Below are 23901 nucleotides of genomic sequence, written 5' to 3'. Positions count from 1 at the left end.
TAGCCAGCCTGTAAGCAAGGTACAGATGTGGTTGTGATTATAGTTATATACCTAAAACAACTACTACACCATTTGTGGTTGTCAAATATATATATATATATACATATATATATATTAGGGGTGCAACGATACACAAAATTCACGGTTCGGTTCGGTTCGATACTTTGGTGTCACGGTTCGATATTTTTTCGATACAAAAAAAATGTTCATGCCTTTTTAATTTGTCATTTATTAAAATTATAAATATATATTTTAACTCAAAAGTACAGTTTTTAAATTTAACCCTAACCCTTGTGCGTGTTTTTTATTTTGACAGCGAATGCGCACCTGCGGACCACTTATGTGCAGCCCTGGTTATTTAGCTCGTCATATTGCAGCCACAGAAATTCTTTTGTCCATGAAACCATAAAGCTGCACTTTCTTTTTGCCTTATAGTCTGATTTGTCATAACTTCTCCGTTTTGTGGTAAGCTTTTCTTTGGCTGTCACTTCTTCACCCTGACCTGTCTTATTTGGCTCAGCAGAACTGAAATGCTTTTACACACGCACTCACATAAGCTCAGCGATTCTCTGCGCGATCAACCTCTCACATGTTTAAGCTTGCTGCGGGAGATTTCACTTGTCATGTTTGCATAGTAAGCTAACGATTAATAAGACGATGTCAGAGGAATTGGTGCACAAATTATCATTACTCACCAATCAGTGCTGTCGCTCTCTATACACAGTTCACACGATTGCAAAGTGAAAGCAAAAAAACAAGCGCAAATTCAAACGCGATTTCAATATGTCACATATTGACAGTGGCTCACCGATGCCAATGACATAATTACCCAGCTACATTTCTGAAAGAATGCAAAAGCATTGACATATATTTTTCCTACAATAGCCCGACGGGCAGGGAAGAGATAGATTTTGGTAGCCCGACTGAAAAAAATCGCTAGCTCCGGGACGTCGGGCTAGCGATATTGCAAGCCCTGTATCTGATTGAGGAATCACTCATCTTTGGAAAAGAGAGTTTATTACAGAGAAATGTCTCTTTCCAAAATAAAAGCTATACTATCCGCTTCTTCTGGGCTATATTCTCAGCAGCATAAGGAGAATCATGTGCTAACAGCTGTCTAAATGACTCGGCTAAAGTTAGTAGCATGCTTGTTGTTTTTGTCTTTGCACTAGGATGATGTCGGCGTAAATGTGCAGTCATATTCGTTGTGTTCCCACTAGTGCTTTCAGGTTAATCTCGTTGAAATGACCTTAACGCCACAACACGGCAAATCTCCGTTAACGAGCTACCGCCGATCGCCCCGTGCATGGGGCTAGACCAGGGGTGGGCAAACTTTTTGATTCGTGGGCCACATTGAGTTCTAACATTTGACAAAGGGGCCGGAACAGGAGTAGATAGATGGCATGCTTTGAAAACATCACCTCATTGGGGGAAAAATACACATCTTGGGATATGGAGAAAACATGTGCTTTAATTTCCAATGAAAATGAAGAAAAGCATTACAATAAAATCTCTGACTTCGAAATGAGCCTTTAAACACTGAAAATCAAATAAATGAATATTTTATTTTAAAGCACTGAAAGTTCTGTTATCCTTCAGGATATCACATCACTCTCCTCCTAACTCTTTTTTTTTTTTCCAAAAACGGTAGGAGATGCAGATGTACTTGTCCTGTTCCTTTTATTCAATTTGTTTCCCCGGTGCCAAAAGTCAACAACGACCAGTGCAAGGACGAAACAGTTGCAGCAAGTCAGTCTGTGAAGCGTTATATTTGATCTGCGCGCACTGTTCATTTTAACAACGTGCGTATCACGGAGAGACACACATTTTAATGGGAGCAGTGTTGTTGGTCTCCTTTTTTAGCCAGCGCATCAAAGTCTGGAGTTAGTTTTGTTGTGGCGATTCTCAGGATTGATCTGAGGTGTAGGTCTGTTAACTTGGATCTGTGGCTGGCTTTGTTGATGTTCATGACGCTGAATGTCTGTTCACACACGAAGGTAGAGCCGAACAAAGCCAACATCATCTGCGCTTTTCGCCTTAGATTTGGAAACGCGGCATCATTGAGTGAAGCATAGAAGTCATTTAGTTTCAGAGAGCTGAACTTCTCTTTTAAGGCAGGGTCAGACTGAAGGTCGATGAGTTCGAGCTGAAGCTCCTCTGGAGCTGTTTCGGGGTCTTGTGACAGAGGTAAGGCCACCAATTGAAGTGACTTGTCAATTTTATCGAAATCCAAAAACCGACGGCAGAATTCTCCATGCAGTGCATCCAGTGACTCACTGTATTTCTTTACTTTTGCTCCGGCCTCTTTCAGCGTGGCTAGTGTAGGAAAATGAGTGAATGACTTGTTCAAAATCTGCCTGGAGAATAAAGCCAGCTTGGATTTGAAGGCTTTCACGTTTGTGTGCATGTCATGCACAAACTGCTCCTTCCCCTGCAGTTTCACATTGAGCTCATTCAAGTGTGAAAATACGTCTGTAGCAAACGCGAAGTCACACATCCAGCTCTTGTTGCTCAGCTCAGGAAATTCATCAGTCTTCCCCTGCCGCTCCAAAAACACGCCAATCTCCTCTTTGAGCTCCCACACTCGTTGAAACACTTTGCCCAAACTCAACCAGCGGACACGGGAGTGATAAAGCAGGTCCTGGTGATCCGCATCAGTTTCCTCCAGGAACGCAATGAACTGACGGTGCTGAAGTCCCCGTGCGCGTATGAAGTTGACAAGTTTCACCACAGGATTCACAACATGATTCAGCTGTAACACCGATTTACATAGAGATTCCTGGTGGATGATGCAGTGGAGGAAAATCACATCCTGGTCAGAGTTTTCATCTTTCACTTTATTCTGGATTCTCCTCAGCAGGCCAACGTTTTTTCCCGTTAAATTTGGAGATCCATCTGTGGTGACGTTAACAAGCTTACTCCAGGGAAGCTTCATGTTTTCGATGGCAGCAGACACTCGTTCAAACAAGTCCTCTCCCCGTGTTTGTCCTTTCAGAGACTCCATTGTCAAAAACTCCTCCGTTATTTCAAAGGTTTCGTTGATTCCTCGGATAAAAATGAGGAGCTGAGCAGTGTCTTTGACATCGTTGCTTTCATCCAGTGCTAAAGAATAAAAAGTGAATGACTTCGCCTTTTTGTTTAATATGCTGGTGATATCTTCATCTATTAGTTCTACACGGCGAGTCACTGTCCGCCGTGATAAACTGATTTTCTCAAATTTGTCTTTGGTCTCCGGGCACAAAATACCTGCTGTCTCTACCATACATTCTTTTAAAAACTCGCCCTCTGACAGTGGTTTGCTGGCCTTTGCTATTTTGAATGAAAGCATAAAACTGGCCTTGGTACTTGACTCTTGAATGGCAGTTTGACGGTGAAAAAAACTTTGCTGAGCCTTCAAATTAGCTGCCAACTTCTCAGCAGCAGATTCCCGTTCTTTTGTTGAGAGCTTGCTAGCATAATTTGCGTGCTTTGTGGCAAAGTGACGGCTAATATTATACTCTTTAAAAACCGCCACAGTTTCTTGGCATATCAGGCAAACAGCAGATGATCGGTGTTCAGTGAAAAAATATTTAGTTGTCCACTCCTTTTTGAACACTCGACATTCTCTGTCCACTTTCCTTTTCTTGGGTCCGCTCATCTTCATAGAGGGGCGGTAGGTCACAGGGTAAAGTGCAAACGTGGAGTAATAGGCCTACGCCGCTTCACCTCAACAAAGCCAATATATCTAGAGTGCGCCATCTAGTGAGGAAACATCAGAATTGCAGGGGAAATAAAACATTAACAAGGTTAATTTATTACATTTTTTTCAAGTTTGGCGGGCCGGATCAAAACGTTTAACGGGCCGCACGTGGCCCCCGGGCCGTAGTTCGCCCATGCCTGGGCTAGACAGCCAACACGTTAACGAGCTAACTGCGCTAACACACTAGTTCCCACCCATGTAATTGAGCATTGCATGGCACATCCAACATACTGCTTTAATCCATGACTCGCTTACCTTCAGGGTCATACGTCACATGAAAACCAAAATAATTCCAAACGCCAGATCTGAATGAGGGTGGGGGAGGTGCCCTGCGCTCTTCCTTCTGACTATGCTGTCTGTGTTGAGCGCTCAGTGGATCTGCGCTCGACAGTGCAGCCTAGGCGGAGTAGTCGAACGCAGATTCACTGAGCGCTCAACACAGACAGCATCGTCAGAAGGAAAGTTGATAAAATAAATTACAAATGTTGTATTGTTCGATACATATGCGTACCGAACCGAAAGCACTGTATCGAACGGTTCAATATCGATACGAATATCGTTGCACCCCTAATATATATATATATATATATATATATATATAAAGGCCTTTTTCTTTTACTGAAATTACAGAAAAATACATCGAACACTCCTCTTGAGTGTCTAAGTGCTTTTCTTGCAACTGACTCATAGCTCACCCCACCATCCTTTCCCTACCATTAACTGTTCTGGCCAAGACAATACGTTTGAATTAGACCATGTTTTCACTTCACTTTCCATGTCAGTGACTCATCTTAAAGTGAAACTGATTGACGAGATCACGGCAAAAGGTTTTAAATGTTTGGTGACGCAAAACACACGGCTACGTTTCCATGAAAGCACTTAAAGTTACGACAAGTTTGGTTCTATCAAGATGCAAAATGTTTGGTGAGCAGCCTTAAAGAAAAACATTGTTTTCTCCATTGTGTTGCTTTTCTCTGCCACATACACAAAGACACACATTACATTTTTACTTGAGTAGTCTCTGCTTTTGTAAAATGTTGTCAAGTGATTTAAAAACTCCTAATAATAGATCTGTTTAGCTCATGTTTGACAAAAAAATCTGTATCACTCAAATTTTAGACAAGTTTTCCAGCTGCAGCATTTAGTGTGTCATTATGTAAATAATGTCTTCATACAACAGCGTAACATTAAAGCCAAGTATTTCTTTCATAAGACTGGTGTAATGCATTTCTCTGTTCTGGTGACCTCGCCTTAATTGGTTATGGAACATCATCCTTTAGCTGACGCTCTCACGTACACGCAAAAACAAAACACGGCTGTGACGCACACTTGTTTCATGTGCGGGACCATTCTCACCCCCGCCATACTGCCCTAGAAGTTCTGGGAGAGAGAAAGAGAGAGGGAGCACATGTCGGGCTGAACAAGTTGGTGTAACAACATGGTGTAAAAATACATCTTGCTTTGGTAAGATGATACTTTTCTCTCCATGACTACACGACTCCATGGGGCCACGTCCCAATGACATGCTCGTGGTGGAGCAACTTGTCTGCCAAATGCTTTTAAAAAATAGTTTTAAGGTTTGTAATGCTGCAAAAATACTTTACGATTGTGTTTTTGTGTAACAAATAAAACTCTATCCAACCAACAGAACGAAGAAATTGGAATATGGACCTTAGGTTGACTAACATCTTCCTCTCACCCTCTGCTCTATGGGCTCTAGGGGACTGTCCAGAACAGAGCTAGCCCTCTTTACTAGTCTATTAAACCATTTCCTATCCCTCTCTGTGGTTCCACCTCCCCAGCAGAGAACCGTATAAAAGATAGCAGAAGCCATCACAGTGTCATAAAAGGTCCTTTGTAATGTTCTGCACATCCCAAAAGACTTCAGCCTGCCCAGTAAATGGAGCTGACTTTGGCCCTTCTTGTTTTGACCAGTCCAGTTTATTGTTAAGGTGAACACCCAGAAATGTGTACGTCGGTCCACTTGGTACCGATCAAGCCTGCCGCCATCATGAAATGCAGAGTTTTGGAGCCAAATACAGATGGATGGAAACTAAACCAAAAACAAAACAAACTCCAACAAAGTCCGTTAGGAGAATAAACTAAATCCACAACTGGCTGGAGAAATGTGGGGAAGTTAAGAGACGCACAAAGAAGGGCAACCTGGGAAAGCAGACATGGCTTCCCCTGGAAAGGGAAAAAGTAAACTAAACCCAAGACACTGAAGAAATCCCCAAATTAAAACTAGAAATAAGTATTATAAGTAAACGGAGAAACACCATCACATATATGTACTTATCATAAGGGAGATGAAGACTCAAAAGGCAAACTAAGACTCCAAAAGAAGAAAATATAACAAAGGATTCAACCACAAGACCCAGAAACAGACCTAGGCCAGGATCATGACAGCCACAGCACCCTGTGAATCTATGGCAGAAAAAATGCATATCCTTTAACAGTTACATTATAACAAGTTCAGATTCATTAAATCAATAACTTTTCCATCTATACAATTCAGGGGAGGTAAAACTTATTCCAACTGCCAATGGACAAAAGGCAAGGCGCATGCTGGCATATACTCAACAACACATTCACACCTACAGCCTAACTCCATGCATGTGTTTGGACTGTGATTTCATTTTCTAAATCTAAAATGTTACCACAAAATACCAAATCCGGCCTCAGATCTTTTTTCTAAAGTAAAATAACAGAAGATCCCAACAGAAGAATGAAAATTTAAGCAAAAACAAACGCAGCGAGGACAAACAGATACACACTAAATGTCCATTAATATTCCCTGTGTTGCTTGGTAGATTTTCAAAGCCCCCGACAGGAAAGCAACAGCTGTGAGGACGCGAGCGTTACATAATGGCACAAATGAGTAAAATGATATGACACGGTTTCAATGGTTTGTGTCCTCATCCAGTCATTCAGGAAACGTGTCACTGATTTGCATGCACAACAAACAATTATGACGCAGTGCTTTGTCAAAGCTGTTGTTGTTGTTTTAGAGTTTGAAAGGATTAAACCAAAATAGTCATAGAAAATCTGTTACACTGATATTTTTTTCTCTTAGTTTTGATGTATTGCTGTTTTATTGGACAGTGCTGGCTCCTAAACTACTATTTACAATGTGCTGATTTTAAAGCGGTAAAATGATCCGTTCCCGTCCTCTCACCTGTTCCAGGGAGGATGATGCAACAGCCTCGAATCACTTAGTTATAAATCTGTCCATCCCTTAAAGACAGGAACATGGGAAAGATTAGCTAAGAGAGAAGATATTTTACAGTTTGTCCTGCTGATAAAGAGCTCCATTATGACCATTCATGCTACACCAAAGTAATGAAGTAATAGATAATAATAAATAACAGTTAACTTCCTGTTTTTTCACCATCTACTACTGGAATGTCTGTTTTGGATTGTTTTTGTTCATAATGGGCCAACAGTGAAAAAATAATCCTTTCATTTTTCATTGTAATTCACAAATACTTTCAGTTTTATAATTAGAGGACATCCCGGGCAATGAATGAACAGAAATATTCTCCAGTTTTACACATTTATTTCTTACAAATTTCAGCCCTAAAACTTGTAACTATCTAATTTCTCCATAAGCATTTCATTTTGTGCAGAAAAACTGAGATGAAGTGTACATTTTGAATTTCTTTTTTCCGATATAAAGATATATTTGAGAGTAAATGAGTAGTTAAACTTCTTTGGGCTGATAGAAAAAGTAGTTTCACCAGTCCGGCCCACCTAAGAACAAAGTGGTCCATGATTTAAAATGAATTTGACATCACTGTCCTGAAGTAACCAAATGACTCATCGGTCTTCAGATTCTTTCTTCACATTTAGCATACGATGAGTATGGTATAGCACTATAAGACGATCACTCTCTGAATCCACATCTCAAAAGATAATTTGCTTCGTTTCCCAGAACTCTTCACCACTGACAACAGGGCATTGTTGCTTTGCCAGAGTAGTTGAAGGGGTATTAATTTCTCAAGGAAAATAGCCCTCATTGTTAAAGGTGTGCCACTAGCACAGTTTAATCAGACAGGAACTTTAATTACATGAAAATAACTGAAATAGTATATGCTGTATTTTATTATATGTGTAATATCTGTTGTTATTTAAATACCGCTGTAAACTGGGGTTATTGGGGATGGGACAGAAACAAACAAGATTTTAAGATTTTTTTTTCCTGCAATCAGAATCTACAATTGAACAAGAAACCAAACAGACAATTAAACAACCGCAACTCAAGTCTTCAGTCTGTAAAGTAGGCCATCATTGAAACGGCCTGTAAATATAGATATCGGGTGTTAGATCGGCACATGTCCACTATATCAGGTAACCGACTTTGTACTTGTGGGGAGACAACATTTAAAAATAGACTCACACCCCGAGACCGCCAGCTCTGCCTATGCTTGTACTGAAGTCCTACATCATAGGTCTATATTCTCAACCATACGGCTATCAAAAGGGTACGTACTACTTGCATGGCTGGAAATCCCCCCCACCTCACCAGATAGACAACTGTTTTAATGCCTGGAGTAATAGTTATACTTTTATCCTTTATGATTCACTTGTGTCATGACTTGTTAGACATTTGTTTGTGGCTTTCTTTGGAATGGTAAACGTGGACAGTCACACTTCATGTGGATATGTGGACGCATAAACTCCGCTGTGCTACACGATACACAAGAGACGCTTGGTTATTTATTATTATTATTATATTATTTCGGTTTTCATCTCCCTCTCATTTTTAATGTGTGACTGTCAGGAAATGCTTACATTATCAGGCAGCCTGTGCTGATATTATCAAAACTTTGTTCAAAAGCTTTTCAGGCAAAAAATTGAAAATAGATGCAGCACACTTGGGGAGGTTATTTGGCTGAGGTTGGTTTTATTTTGAAAGATCCACAAGAAGAATTCAAACCCAAACACATTTACATTACGCCATTCAATCCTGCCACCAAAACTGCTTTGAATTGCATGTGCAAGAGTGAAATGTGCTGTCATATCTTAACAAAGTCTCAATATGGGGTTAAGAAATGCACGACATGACACAAGAAAAAATTCAATTTACTTTGGTTGGTATTAAGGTCATTCATCAAATTAACTGGCTTTATTGTGATACAGAAAAATGATGTTGGTGATTTTTTACATTGATTTTTTTTTCTGTCTAAAATCATTGTGAAATCAGTTTCAAATATAAGTTTGTCAATAAACTCAGAGTAGGTAGGATTTGAATTTCATAGTAAACATCTGAGGTGGAGGGCTGTGCGACGTGTCCTTCCGTGCAGCAGGAATGAATGTGGCAAATGCAGGTCACGGGTAAAGATGTTCTGGTATTTTTCCAGTGTCTGTGCCACAACCTCCCCTCCAGAAATCTTGTATATCAGTGTGCATGATTTAAAGTCTCCACCATCAACACTTCATATATTGCCCGCTGCACGTGTGTCGGATTGTCTGCAATGGCATTTTAACGATGCTAAAGTCACGTAGAGACACCAAATAATTGCTGCTGTAGTCTGAAAAATAACAGTGAGGTATTGCTGTACAACTGAAATTGAAATTAAGATGAATGTGAAGGGGCTTAACTAACTATACTATAGCAATAATGATAATAGATATAGACCAGAGATGGTACCTTCCCTGTAGCTTCAGGAACATCAGGTATCAGGTTAGCAACAATCATTACATTTTTAATTAACTTTTTTTGTTTTCACAAAGAATCCCAACTTTGCACCTTTTGGTTCGTCAAATAAATAGTATATTGATAATGTAGTCAATGCACATTTCACCACCACTTGACTATTCAAGAAAATAGACTTTAGAAAGCACAATCTTCCACTGGCAACAAGAAAAGCATCACGAGGCAGACTTCTTTATCAGCAAAGAAGTAATGGCAGGATGGCTTCCCGTTGATAAGATATGTCAAGTGTGTCTTAAACGTCCTTGAAATAGATGCAACATGCCTCTGAATGAACCATCTCCTGCTGCTTAGATAAGCAAAATGCAAACTGACAGCTGAAAGGAGATAGTAGCTTTTGCTTCAGATACTTCAGGGAAGTAAATTCAAACTTAAGACTCAAGCCAGAGATTCTCTTTCACATCTTTGCATTTTAACTGTTTATTTATTTGAATTTTATGCTAACCTCATGTGTCACTTTGCAGATACTGAATTAGATAAACAAGGATCCAAATGTACTCTGGGATGGAATAATGACAGAAGGTGCAACAAATCTGTCACTGTACACAAAACTTTGTCGGCCTCATGTTGCTGTCAGTTTTTTTGACAACCTCCCCGAGACGCTCGACTAGAAGTCCCCATGGACGCGTCACTTCCTTGCGCAGACAGCCAAAGTCAGCCGGCTCTGACAGACAGTCAGACTGTGGATTTTGACTCGGTTATGCACAGCCCCTCAGTAGACAAGCTGTCTGGAACAGAGACTGCGCACTGTCTTTCAGACACCACTGATAAATCCACACATCCACATGTTTCTGCAGACCCACACAGCCTAAAGTCTTTATCGTCCATCCAAAATGTATCAGAGCAGTTTTCGCTTTCCTCAGAGGCTCCACCAACGGATGACAATTCCAGGGTTCAGCGCTGTTTGAGCCAGTCAGGAAGGAAATCACCTCTAATACGTCAACTCTGTCAGGACCTCATTTTACCTCAGTCTGAATCTGCTTCATCTCTTCTCATGGAAGGACATACTCCACCTGAATCTTTTGGGGCTGTGTCACTCACACTTGAAGGTTTGATGGAGCAGTCTGTCACTGTCCCCTACTCCAGTCCCAATTTCAGCTCTGAAAACAAACCTCCATTATTTAGGTCGTTATCACCTCAGTCAGACAGTTCAGATAGCGATATGGCTGTAGCGCCTTTGTCAGATCTTTATATCTTTGAAAGTGACACGCAGGACTTCATTGTAAGCCCAAGTATAGCTCCCGGTGAGATTAAATGTTCTGAATACCAGCCATTATCACAAACAAGTGTGGAACAAGTGAACCGTGACTGTGATAAACATGTAGTGATGTGTGATTCATCAGACGTGACAGGATGTCATCACAGCTCTTGTGAGGAACAATCCACAGAGAATAATGAGCCAGATGTGAGTGAACACTTGGGGCTAAGAACACCTGCTGTAGATGCTTGTGAGGAATACTTTATGTTTCTAAATGATGAGAGAGAAGGAGAAGCAGAGGTCACTGGAGCAACCCCGCAGCGCGGCAACAGCCCTATGGAGGTCTGGCAGGACGCACATCAGTATCTGGCTGGTGATGATACAGAAGATCGGGATGTTTTGCATCACTCTGTGATCCAAGAAGCTCTCTCTCCTGCCAGTCACTTGTCGTGTTCCCCAAGAGAGACACAGGTTTCACATTACAACCCTGAAGGTAGCAAGGGGATTGGCTGGACGGGCGATGACACCAAAGGTTGGGGGCCACCAATTGAGAGGTGGTCATCAGTAGACAGCTGGGCAAGTGCACTCTCAGATTGGACTGGGATCATTGTAGCTCCATCTGAGGACTTCACATCAGCCTTTTCAGAAATAGGGGCTGAAATAGATGCATTGACACAGGCTCTATCAGAGGTAAATACTCATACAGAAGCAGAGACTGTGAAAGAAGGACACAATCTAGAAACAACAGCTAAGGCACAAATGGGCGTGCAGGATCAACCTCTAAGTGCACAAAACATCTCAGAGAGCTCCATCCACTCTGGGCAAGGCTGTCTCTCTTTGTACCTCGACTCTACAGGACTTGAACCCCATCACACAGAGGGGGCTGAATCCTTCTGCGATCCAACACCCACCACACAGGGAGACAAGTGTTCCCCATCCAGAGGTGCACCTGGTACAACGGTGGCCTCTTCAGGAGAAAACACAGCAGATGCAACTGTGGTTACACTGATGCCTGGATCTACTTCTGCTGATCTGGACCTCTCTCCGTTTGATGAATGTGCAGAGTCCCAGGACACAGAACATTTCATCATCGATGAAAAAACCCCAGTCGTACTGAGCATAATAGAAGATACAGATTTGGACCCTCCTACAGATTTAATAACCAAGGAGGTAAGATGATAGATCTTTGAACACTTGAGAGGTAAAAGTTTGTGATCAGTATGAAGTGAAAACATGAACTATTACAGAATATTTTGCAGTCGTGCTTGGGGGATGTGTGCAACTCTTTCCAGTCTGTCTGTTTGCATGATGGCCAACAGCATCGTTGGCCAGCAGACAAATCAGTCATGCCCTTTAGAAACACAGGCACAAAGTTAAAAAACATTCCTGCTCTTGTCCTTGTCGGCGTTGTCATACCTCTAATATCACTAAGCCAGTCATGAGTTGCGCTGAATATAAAATCCACATATGTCACCACACACCAGGCTCGCGAGCATTGTCGGCTTGCTTTGGATTGGAGCCATTCAGTTTGCAACCAAGTCCTTGCACCCACAGCCTTGATTGGATAAGTCGTTTGGCTCCCAACCTCAAAGACTGACAACTGTGGGTGCTGAGGGAAAAATGAGTGCCTAAGAGGAAAACTTTGGATTGACAGAAATGGCACCTAATAATAGCTGAGAGTCCAGTGATAATAGCATGCATCCTTGGCATGTCAGGGTGAGAGGAGAGCACAGCTGAAAACTGAAACACGACCCTCCATTGCCCTCTCTCTATTTGTACGCACCCTTTGACACACCCATTTCCACCACATCTCCTTTAAAAAGCCACGATCAGGACCCTGACAGGGTCTTGGGGCCAGGAGACTGCTTTTGGTTGACTTAGAGGTGCAATTGCAGCTGGAGGTACAGTCTTTAACACTGACAGTCAGGGTTCCAGTTGCATGCAGGACATATGGACTGGTGGATTGGGTATAGAAGCATGGTGTTTTATAAACGTCTGATTTTTGGCTCTATAGAAAGGTACGTGCTAAAATAACAAATATCTGATCAGTCTTTAGTGTAATTGCCTGATACTGAACCCTAAGGCAGTATATTAACAGCACTGTTACAGTGTTCTGTGTTTGTCTATGTGCAACCATAAAGGAAACTGAAAGAGAACTTTTTTTAATTCTCAGTTTAACACTTTGTTGTTCTTTGTCCTTTTCTCTATCAGCCTGTTGGAGATAGACTGTGTGAAGTGACAGATGAACACAGGCTTGTCCAGCTGGGCTCAGTGGCCGAGCCAGAAGCTAAACTGAGCTGTGGGCGATCAGAAGTCAATAGGGATGAAAACAAATCAATAACTGATTTTAGTGTCCTCACCGCGGACGCTCTGACAAACTCAAACGTGCCAGGTGGAGACACACAACCTGGCCTGCATTTTAATGCGGACAACTGCGTGTCTATTGGCACGTTGCCAGACCTTGATAGAGCACGTCAGGTGGAGGCGCAGAGGGACAGTCCCACATTTATTATGCCCTTAGCTCCGGTCAGTATTGGCCCTTCCCTCAACTGTAGGACAAGCAGCAGTTTGGAAGGTGATCAGATTTGTTTGAAAGGCTCTCTCAATAACAACAGTTGCAATCAAGTAAGACAGAGTGCTGTCTTGCCAACCCCGGATGGAATTACTAACAAAACATCTCTGGAAGGCGGTGAGGAGTTGATTCATGAAAAGCAGAATACAACAAAGACTGCTGAGAGATCTTCACCAGAAGGACTACAAGACTTGAAAACTAGTGACACTATAGACTCTTTCTTTTCTAGAAAGACAATATTTGAGGAGATTGATGACTTCAATAGGGAACTAGAAAACTTCATCCCTATCCACGCTGAAAATCTCTTCATTTCAAAAGAGAAACACATTGCATGCATGACTTTAGATATTTATGATCCATTTGTCTCCAAGCCCGTAAAACCCAAAGCTATTAAATCGGAGAAGACTGATCTGACTCATAAAAAGACTGAAAAGATGCCTCACAAAACCCACAAGAACACCTCAGAGGGAAAAACACGATTCAAAAAGGATAAATCGGCCGGTCATCATCATTTCACCCAACCTTCCAAAAAACAGGAAAGCAAATGTCACCGTGTTTCTGCTCAGCAGACCTCCAACCAGCAAGAAACTCACCCTACTATTGGAGAAAATCATAGCAGTGAGAACAGTCAATCTGGACTTGAGGCCAAGGAGGCTACATTGGTTATTGAGACAGGTGTAACCGAGAAGGCAACAAGCAAGCCACACAGCAAGAAGAAAAAGAAACATGGTCAGAATACAGCGCCGGGGGAGCCACTGGCTGAAGTGGAGAATGGAGCAAAATCAAAGACTGCAAAAGGAAGAATCGAGCTGTTCGAATCTAAGTTGGGTGCCAAAGCTGGCAAAGCTCAAAAGGAAAGCGAACAGCCAGATGTAGCCGAAATAAAGTCCCAGCAGCAATCGGAGGCTAAAGCGTCAGAGGGAGAACAACCTCCACATCCCACAGACGATAAGGGCCACCAGCCAAAGAACTTTACAAGTCCTCTGAATGATGATGTGGTTAAAAGGCGACGTCTGTCAGAGGATAAGTTTGGGAAGATTGTGAGCATTTTGGAGTCTAAACTACCAAAGTCAGATGTGTCAGCAAAAGGAAAGGAAGCTGAGCTCAAGACTGATGTTGGAGGAACTCGTAAGAAGGCGTACAGTGAAGTGGTCAAACAGAGGATTCCACCCAAGGAAGGTACGGGAATTGATTGAACAGCTAGTCCTCTGCATGGAAACACATAGTTCACATGGCATTATTAAAGCCTATCATAATATCTGCAGAGCCCAAGGTGGTGAAGCCTATACAGGCAGTGCCCGTGAGTGGTGACCCCCAGAGTCTGTGCCTGTGGTGTCAGTTTGCTGCTGTAACCTCGGCCTACACTGTGACCTGGAGCAGAGAGGGTACTGTCCTGGCTGAGATGAAAAGAAGGTAATTCATATGACTTTTATGTCATTTTTAGCAATAATAATGTCCTACCGAGCTGGTTTAGCTTCCCTGCAGCTGCTTTGTATCTGCAAGCTGCTTTGCAACCCACAGGGCGTGTCTGTTTTCTTCTACTGAGTAACACTGTCCCTTTGTCTGAAGTGCAGGGGATGAGAGCAGAGTGACCCTGACCATCAGCAATGCTTCTCACAAAGATCTGGGCAAGTACCTCTGCCAGCTCAGCAGCTTATATGGCTCAGTCAGCTTGGACTACCTGCTCACATATGAAGGTAACAAAAAAAAATTTAGCTCATTTTTGAAAGTGAAAATGTTTAAAATGTTTACATGATGTATATAAATGAAAACTACATTTTTTATTTTCCCTGTTATTTCACAGTGCTCAGTGAGGTTGTCATCCCCCTGGCTCCAAAAACCATTTCATGTGAGTTAAGATTTAGGAGCATGTTACTTTATACAGCTGAGCTTTAAAAAGAAGACCCTAGATGTAATATTGTGTCTATATTTTTTTCCTCCCCAGCTGACCCTGTTGAGGTTAGCAGTGAAGAAGAGGACGCCCATTTCTCCAGACTCTTGTTCAAAGACGATTTCTTATCCGATCAATACTTTGGAGACAGCCATCCTATCAGTATGATCACCGAGAAGGAATACTTTGGGGAGGGCATGCATCGGCGGGCTTTCCGGACCAAGCTGCATGCGGGTCAGATACCCCTGTTACTGCCAGGTCACTCCTGTGTGCTCAAAGTGCACAATGCTATCAGCTATGGGACCAAGAACAATGACGAGCTTGTTCAGAAGAACTTCACCTTGGCTGTGGAGGTACGAATATCACAATTAGTGTGTAGTAATTCTTCATGGCTCAAGGAGTAATTATGAGATTATAGAAGACTGTAGGAAAACAGCCCTTAGCTCACTACGCCCTCGCTAACTCTCCTGATGATATCTAGCCTCTGTCACTAGTTTCAATTTTACTTTCAATTTACTTTTAATTTTTAATTTTACAAAGTAAAACATGAGGCTAATTTTGGAAATTACGGTCTCCATTAGAGTCAAAAAAGAGGACAAAGCAGATCATATTTTAAGGTAATTGCACCTCATTAGAGAGGGTGCATGGGGAGGGGTTGGTGGCTGTTGGAAAGATGACACTGCACCAAAAACCTCCTTGTGATTGCTTTGGTTGTTAGCATGTTGGTGCAGTCACCTGTGGTTTGCATGGAAGACACTGACTTGTCTGCAAACACTTGCTAAGCTCTAGCCATGCAGTGGCAAACCTTGAGAAAGTACAACATGAACCAGAATCAAAGTAAACGTTGTGTCTCAGTGCTGCAGTTGGCATGTTTGCAGACATGTTAGCATCTTCCATGTTATCATGTTAGAACCGTAGCAATCAGCCAGCGATCGAATCAGTCAAAAGAAGGTTTCTGTCAACTGACTGGTGAACACATTTTCTCTCTAGCAGCTGTGGTTGTTAGGAGCTCACCGACTAATCTCTAAGCCTTTGTTACTGGGGCTATCAATCTGAGCAACCACTCACCAGCTGGTTGGAGCATACCTGTTTTTCCCTAATGACCCGCGGTTCCCCTATGCTTTTAGACCATTCTTAAGTGTGGCTGGGGCCTTAGTGATGTGACTCTACACTGTCACACGTCCACTATGGTGGCCAAGTTAGTTATCGTTAGATATCTGACTGCAAAACCTAATTTGGACTAATTGTGTCCAGTTTCAAAACAGTAAGGTAGTGACAGTGTTAAAGCTCAGGGTGAATCTTCATAACAGGAACTCAGTTACATTTTATACACAGTCTATATATGATTAGCTTTATGGTTGTTGCTATCATTTTTTTTTTTTTGGAGACTGAAGTGACTCTTGACTGTGAGGGAGACATGCTAGGTAGCACTAGCCCATTTAAATGTGCTGGTGTGTGGTCTAGCAGCTTAAAACAATTGTTTTAAGCTGCTAGACCACACTTGAGTTTCAATCACCAAACACTGCAAAACGGACCTCTTGGGCCAGCTTTAACTGCAGTTAAGCCCCAGTACACCACAGTATTTGACAGCTAATGGCGTATTTAGCACATACCTGTCACTCAAAGTGGCCATTCTCTCAATATTGTAAACTTTAAGCCTTAACGAAAGTTAAACAGCACACTTTTATAACATCTATAAGCCATAAAGGAAAGATCAAAAGTGCTCTTTTACCAGACTACAAAGGAAGTTTTACTTTTGTCTTCAACTACATGCATCATAATGATAGTATTCTTATTTTACAACTCCAAAGTGTCTGTAATAGACAGTATGCTGTTCTACAGAACATACTGCAATTTTTTTCTTTGTATGTGTGTTAAAAGTTGGATTAAAAGATAAAATTCTCACCAATTGATTCAGTTCACTTCATTCTGTTTCATTTTATTATTTTATTTATTTTTAATGGTCTGCAGGAATGCCAGGTCCAGAACACAGCAAGAGAGTACATCAAAGCTTACACTTCTGCTGCTCAGTCCACTGAAGCCTTCGGAGACATCCCAGAGTGAGTGACACGTTTGATAAGCTCGTTATAATTTCTTCACTACATTAATTCGCTTTTAACCGGATACACTTTTTTTGGGGCATTCACCAGGATAATTCCCATCTACCTGATTCACCGTCCGTCGAATGACATCCCCTACGCCACGCTGGAAGAGGAGCTAATCGGGAACTTTGTTAAATATTCAGTCAAGGATGGCAAAGAGATCAACCTGATGAGGCGTGATTCAGAGGCAGGACAGAAATGCTGTGCTTTCCAGCATTGGGTTTACCAAAAAACCGACGGCAACCTGCTGGTTACTGACATGCAAGGTCAGGGAAACAATTAAAATAAAAAATTTTAAAATATGTTTTTTGTGGGACCTATTTCTTTGCAGGTTAGAAATCTAAACACCTATGTGATTTGTTGCTTTTCAGGAGTTGGCATGAAGCTTACTGATGTGGGAATAGCCACCTGTAAGAAAGGGTGAGTATGTACATTTTTTTGTGACCAAAGATACTCTACGTGCAAACTGTGATTTTGAACTAACTGATCTCTTAATGTTATTTATTTTCTTTGTAGATACAAGGGATTCAAAGGAAACTGTGGCACCTCCTTCATAGACCAGTTTAAGGCCTTGCATCAGTGTAATGTGTACTGTGAGATGCTAGGTCTCAAATCCCTGCAGCCCAAAGCCAAAAAGCCAGCGTCTGCTCCAAAACCCAAACCCCAGAGCTCCACTCCACCCAAGAAGAAAACATTTGGGCCAGTAGTTAAGGGGAAGTCATAACAAGAGGAGAATACTGGACTAAGGATTTGATTATGAATTGAATCCGTTACCTTTTCTTTTTTTAGTGATTCGCGTGATTCACTTTGGACTGAATACTGCAGTTTGGTGGACAGTTTCTATAAACTTTTTAAAGGTAACAAATGTAGCACAAGTTGGGGCTGACGAGACTGTTGATGAACTGATGAGCGAGCAACGATTTCTTCTTGTTTTTCTACTCCTGGGATATTTTCAAACTATTAGTTCATTAAATTAATGGACTTTTTATTGATTGATTAGAGGAAATGTCTTTAAGTTAGGTTGTATGAATGGGTGTGGGTTTGTTTTGTGCGTGTGTTCGCTTTGCAAACTGGCAAATAATTGATGAACATGTATCCAGTTTAATGTTACATTATATTTGTTCATGTGACTGATTTAGAATGACATCATGATCCTACTCTGGACACAAAACAAAGACATTTTTACCCATAAAGTTGATGTATCACTTGAATGTATGTAGAAGTGTGAGCCGTTGTGAGCATCTCTCAGCATTTCTAAGTTAGGCTTTGGTGTAAAAGTCCTCCAGCTACCCACATTCAGTGCATGTATAGGGAAAGGCACGTAGAGTGAACCCTATAATACCACATTCATCTGACATCGAGAGGCTTTACGACCCCAGGAATATTCCAGCTATTCAGCTGCAGTCTAAAACAGTCTTTATACATTATGCCTCTGATCACTCCTCACGTCTACCTTTCAGACCCTGACCCACATTGCTGGCATCGCACTCAGGTTGCAAATGTTTAATTTCTTTCACATATGCGTGGTAGGACAGGTGAAAGATGTTGAGTCAACATTACTAGAAGGAATACAAATTCCTGCGTATGTTTGTTCACCGCTTGGTCTTGAAGGCATCCGTGAAATGTGAACATCTGTCAGCAACAGATCAAAAGCACTTTATTTATGGTAAACAGAGACAAATGTGCAATAAGCTTTACATTTACAAAGCTGGCATCAGTAGTAGTAAACCAAGGTCTGTTTTAAGGTCTCCAGCAGCAAATTAGCACCTTGAATCCAAAAAGAAAGTGGGTCACACTCAGAGGCTCAGCATCACATATGATGCATAAACACACCAAATGTCTATTTCCATCTCCTGCCCTGGTGTAATGTGCACAGAGTCATTGGCACAGCTGATATACAGTCTTGCTTTACAGTTTGTACAACAGATTTAATAAGAGGATTAAAATTTAGAAAAAAAAGAAAAAAAAACCCACACACCACAAACACAACAACACTTAAACCCAAAAGTGAAGGGGTACGTCGAGGGGCTTTTCACACTGTAGCTATTTAGTGTGATAATGGCGTTTGACGAAGAGGAAACAAACACCATTGTCACACTCCACAGCTCTGGAGGACAAGGTTTTCTGCAGACAGAGGCGCTGTTGGTGCAAAGTGATTGATGGGTGACCTGGTGAAACAGAGGGGGGAAAGAGCAAAATCAGGAAAGAAAAATCCAGATTAAGTGAATTGTGCAGTTTATACTTGGCCAAAAAACCAAACCCAAAACAGATGTTGAAGCCAAAAAAAAAAAAAAAAGCCATAGTGTCATGTAAATATTCTAGGCTTATTCAGCATGTTCAAAGTCCAGTCTAGTCGCTCCCCCCCTCCAACTGATTGTAGGGATGACTGCAGCTGTGTGTGTGAAGGAGACAAAGAAAGACACCCATGTGAGACTCAATTACCAAGTTTGCCTTAACGTCTTTAAAATGAAGAAATTAAAGACTGGGTCAGGCTGTATGCCAAATGAGCTTGAATGAGTTTTCAGTCTACTTTTAATGTTAAACACATCTGAGCTGAATCGGTACAGGGGACGGTCCCGAGCTCTTTACAATTTAAACCGTTCAATCATTAAGCTTCAGACCTATTGGAGGGAAATGTCTACTCACCTTAATTTTCAAAAGGTCTTTCCAGATTCATTTATACTTAATAGTTGCACTTTTCCCTGCAGTTACTCTTCTACTCTCGGTCTTCCTGCTCATGCCAGTGTCGCTTTGTTAATGCCAGTTTTAAGTCCAGTAGAGCGTCCGCAGCTGCAGGTTGGTGAAGTGATCCGTGGTGCATTTGGGTTCAGGGCTGTCCCATCCAAGTCTTTATGTAGACAGAGCAGAGTTTGGACAAACAGCCAGTTGCACATTAGTGATAAGCTACGGGGGAAGTATTGATCGACCCTGACCAGAGGTAGAAGGTGGAGGGGAGACTTTTTTTTTTTTTTTTTTTTTAAATACAACTGTTCAGGGCCTTAATCAGGATTCACTGAAAGTCACTGTGAGCTCAGCAACAACAAACTTAAGACAGGTGCTGCTCCCAAACAGATAGCAGTTTGGTGGAAATGAAATTTCTTATTTTTGTTGGAGGTAGGAATCTAAAATACTCATAATGCCATGTGCCGTTTCACATGTTCTAAATTTTAAACACCAAAGTTCCTAAGAGTTTATTCATGATCAAAAACATCAGTTCTAGGGTCACAACTTAATCTGCAATAGCTGCCAGGTGAATGAACAGTTAATGGCTAAACCACACGAATCCCACAAGTTTCAAATGTCACAAGAGTTAGCAAAAAGTAACTTGCTGCAATAGTTGAGTTATAGATATGGCTGGTACTACGGCCAGAAATGTAGATTATATTGAAACGGATGCTTGAAGGTTTTGAAATATAAAACCTACATGTAATTAGATGTAATTCATACATTTTTTTTTTTTTACCAAACTGAGAATAACAGCGTGCATGAATTTGACAGGTAAACAAAGGCCTGTATGACACTGAAAACAGCTTTACATGAAGGGTCCAGTGTTTCACTCAGAAACAAGTGTTTAGCCTGAAATCAAATCTATTAAAAGTTCGTGTACCTACAAGAACAAAACAAACCTGTTTCAATAGCACCTGTGATTTTTATTTATTATTAAGTGAGTGAAAGCGTTTATAAGGAGGAGCTACAGGAGAAAAGTTGGCTTTTGGTTTGTTTGTGACCAGATTGAGGGTAGGAGGGCTTGATAAAATGTCCCCGGACTGGCAGGGTGGCTTTTATTTGCTCGTCCTTGAAGCTGATAACTCTTAGATTGCCTGTGTGAATGAACTGAGGTCCCTTTACCGCCCACGTGCACACACAGAGAAAGATGGTAGTAACTTTCAAATATTTGTCAATGCAGACAAATTTTCTGTAAAAAAAAAAAAAAAAAAAAAGCAGCAGCAGCATAGATACCTGGAAATTGAATTTAAATAGTTAGAATTGGAGAATGTAGGTGGGGAAAAAGGTGCAGCAGCAGCGCTCCATCTGGGATTACAAAGATTTCTGAAAACTTGTGAGTGAAGTAAGTTGGCAGAAGTGCAGAACTAATACACTTTAAGAGACGGTCAGTCATTTTTGAGGAAGGTCAACAAATGAGTTAAAATACAATAGGGAATAAAAATATAGGTGCATTTTTATCCACCCAAATTTCTATGAACGATCAGTCAGTAATAAAGTTAGACAAAGTCTCTGAATACATGTTAAAAATACACTCACTCAACTTTCATTTTCAAGGGAGTCGTGCAGGTGTTATGGAGGACTTAAGTCATACGATGCCAACCTTTCATATTTATAAGAAGCATATGCACAACTATAGAAAGCAACCAAAAGTTTTTGGCTGACGATTTATCCTAACTTTACAGGATGCTCATGCACTTGAGCAGATTTCTCCAAAGGGGCTTTATTGAAACCGTAAACAGTGTCCGTTTCATGGCTCTTCCACCTCGTTTTTAAGGAAAGTCGGATCTCGAATGATTAAACGACACAGTGTGTGAGAAGTCTGATTTTTATTTGACTGAAATTAAATGAACCACAAAGAGTTGCAGAAGTCAGCGAACTGTGAACAAAATGATATTAACCCTCATTTGTTTAAAAAAAAACAAACAAACAACAAAAACAACAAAAGCAAAACTGTACTGAGTCAGTCTGAGTGTTGGGATCATAGACTGGAAGAAACAGAAGGGAGGGAAATGTAGAGAAAGGGGACAAAGGAAGAGATAAAAGAATATTAAAAGACGTGAAGGCTCAGCTTCATTTCTGTCAGCAGCAGCCCAGATTTACAGACCACATATTGCACCAAGTGAGTGCTTTGAATAAGAGGAGGGGAGGGGGAAATCACATTCAAGTAAATGACAAGAGACATAACAGGCGACATGACCTCAGAGTGATCTATAAAGTGCCCTTTAGGTTCAATAGTGTTAGAAAAAGAGAAACAAGATAGAAAAAAAGAAAACACTTCTTTTCTTTGTAAGAAACGTGCTGCTTTATATTCAGTGGGGATCACAGCTTTTCTCTCAAACATCCACGCGCACACACACGCACAGCTTCATTTTAGTGTTGATCAGTAATACTTCTGTTAAATGTAATACATACATAAATTCATATAACCATGAAAGAACTTAAAATTGTTTTTAAATCTCCCCTCAAGTACAATTTACAGCATTATGAACAGCAACAGGCATGAGAATATTAATGTAATCGTGACGTCTCAGAGAAACTACCCCCCCTTAATTTTAAGTTTTCCCTCCCCAACTTCAAGATCAATTACACTTCCAAATTATTACGTAGCAAACACAAGATACAGTTTCATGCTGCTCTCAAAGCACTACAATAAAAACAGTTTCATTAAACACATTTGCTATCACTGTAACAAATGATATGGATTCATCATTTCCCAGACTAGCCAGATTTTCACTTCACACACCATGGCATATATAGTAAAGAACAATTGTTCATCAGTACAAATACACTGAGAGTACTTTCCTGGAAGAGTTATACCAAATGTTCAAAAGAAAACATGTTCCATGATGACAAAACGTTGCTTGTTTTTTGTTTTTTAAAGGAGAAAAAAAAAATTCCCATCTCTGGGAACTCATCCCCCATCTTTGAATCATTATTAGTGCCTGAAAAAAAAAGAAAACATTATTCTACAAAAAGGCTGCATGGTGATCTCTGATCACACAGTGCAGACAAGGCTCTACGGAGGGGCGTGGCCAATTTCCTGAAATGTGATTGGCTAGCATTCCTAAGGTAATCTGGTGTTGGTCTAAGGATTTGAGAGAGTTGTGATCATAGTGCCGTTGCAGTTTCTTAGAGAAATAGTGCATGTAGAAGCCAGATTAAGGCCATGCGAAGCACCCCTCTGTAGAAGACGGTGCAAATACTGTGCTATAGTGTACATAAAGGAGCTATTGAAATGCATTGGTGTTTTCCAGCACTGTAGATTTTCACAGGACGAGGGTAGAGGGGGAAGAAACAGCGGATCAGGGGCCAGCTCCCGTCATTCATTGCTCATGCCTGTGGATAACAGAATTCAGCATTCGAAACAGTGCGACACTCCCTTCCTTTCCCCAGCACCTTAAAAGGAGGGACCTACCCAAACCGAAAAGATATAAAGACGTAGGCATATTGGCTCGACAAGTCGCTGTACAGTCTCGAACCACCGTGCAGTGGAGGTGGCTCGCAGTCAGGCATTACAGTACAACATGCTTGCACAGAACTGCTACAGCAGCTGGTTTGACATCCCCGTTTCATTTTGTCTTATCGTTGGCGGGTTGGATGCGGTTGGAGGGAGCCGTTCTAGTCGACTCCCTCGAAGCCCTGCGCGTTCTCGACGGCCATCAGGAGCTTCTCTCTCAGGTCTTCAAATGATTCATAGGTGGGTAGATCCAAGCGGTTAAAACTGGAAAAGAAAAACAGGTAAAACAAATAAGGTAACATTTTAAATTAATTAATTAAATTTTTTGGTTCTGTATGTGGCAATTTCATATCATCCACAGTGATCACTCAAGTCATTTTCATTTATATCGCACCAAATAGTTGCCTGGAGGCACTTTTTACTGTAAGTTAAAGATCTTACAGTAATTCAGAGAAAACCCAACCCCGTCTCATTATTAAAGTCCTACCCCACAGCTCAC

The 23901-nt window shown here is 41.3% G+C and overlaps 3 protein-coding genes and 1 long non-coding RNA gene across 11 annotated transcripts in view; 1 reads left to right on the top strand and 3 right to left on the bottom strand.

Moving 5' to 3' along the window:
• Positions 1–1828: 1828 nt before the first annotated feature.
• On the bottom strand, positions 1829–3825 carry LOC147326073 (general transcription factor II-I repeat domain-containing protein 2-like). Its single transcript, XM_086297771.1, has one exon. It carries the CDS (start codon positions 3641–3643, stop codon positions 1829–1831), a length of 1815 nt encoding a protein of 604 aa, XP_086153897.1. The 5' UTR covers positions 3644–3825.
• A 6156-nt stretch (positions 3826–9981) lies between these two features.
• On the top strand, positions 9982–19187 carry alpk2 (alpha-kinase 2). Its single transcript, XM_086300987.1, has 10 exons — positions 9982–11823; positions 12865–14404; positions 14491–14638; positions 14795–14922; positions 15030–15074; positions 15171–15469; positions 17088–17176; positions 17267–17484; positions 17590–17638; positions 17735–19187. Exons 1-10 carry the CDS (start codon positions 10075–10077, stop codon positions 17940–17942), a joined length of 4473 nt encoding a protein of 1490 aa, XP_086157113.1. The 5' UTR covers positions 9982–10074; the 3' UTR covers positions 17943–19187.
• On the bottom strand, positions 18854–20066 carry LOC147326071 (uncharacterized). Its single transcript, XR_015130412.1, has 2 exons — positions 19865–20066; positions 18854–19386 (listed from the first exon to the last, which is right to left on the bottom strand). It is a non-coding gene; the product is annotated as an uncharacterized LOC147326071 (long non-coding RNA).
• Positions 20067–21754: 1688 nt separating this feature from the next.
• The window catches only part of nedd4l (NEDD4 like E3 ubiquitin protein ligase), a 41679-nt gene continuing 39532 nt past the window's right edge, over positions 21755–23901 (bottom strand). For all 8 annotated transcript variants that reach the window (XM_086300986.1, XM_086300984.1, XM_086300985.1 and 5 more), the window contains one exon: positions 21755–23666. In XM_086300986.1, coding sequence (XP_086157112.1) covers positions 23564–23666 — 103 coding nt within the window. In that variant the 3' untranslated portion in view covers positions 21755–23563. The remainder of the gene's footprint in view (positions 23667–23901) is intronic.

The sequence above is a fragment of the Aulonocara sp. 'chitande type north' Nkhata Bay genome, linkage group LG7, assembly GCF_057382095.1.
Source record: "Aulonocara sp. 'chitande type north' Nkhata Bay isolate Kocher_YH1m ecotype deep benthic linkage group LG7, A_spYH_male_GT1.1, whole genome shotgun sequence".
Lineage (NCBI taxonomy): Eukaryota > Metazoa > Chordata > Actinopteri > Cichliformes > Cichlidae > Aulonocara > Aulonocara sp. 'chitande type north' Nkhata Bay.
This window is presented reverse-complemented; position numbering and strand designations above follow the sequence as displayed.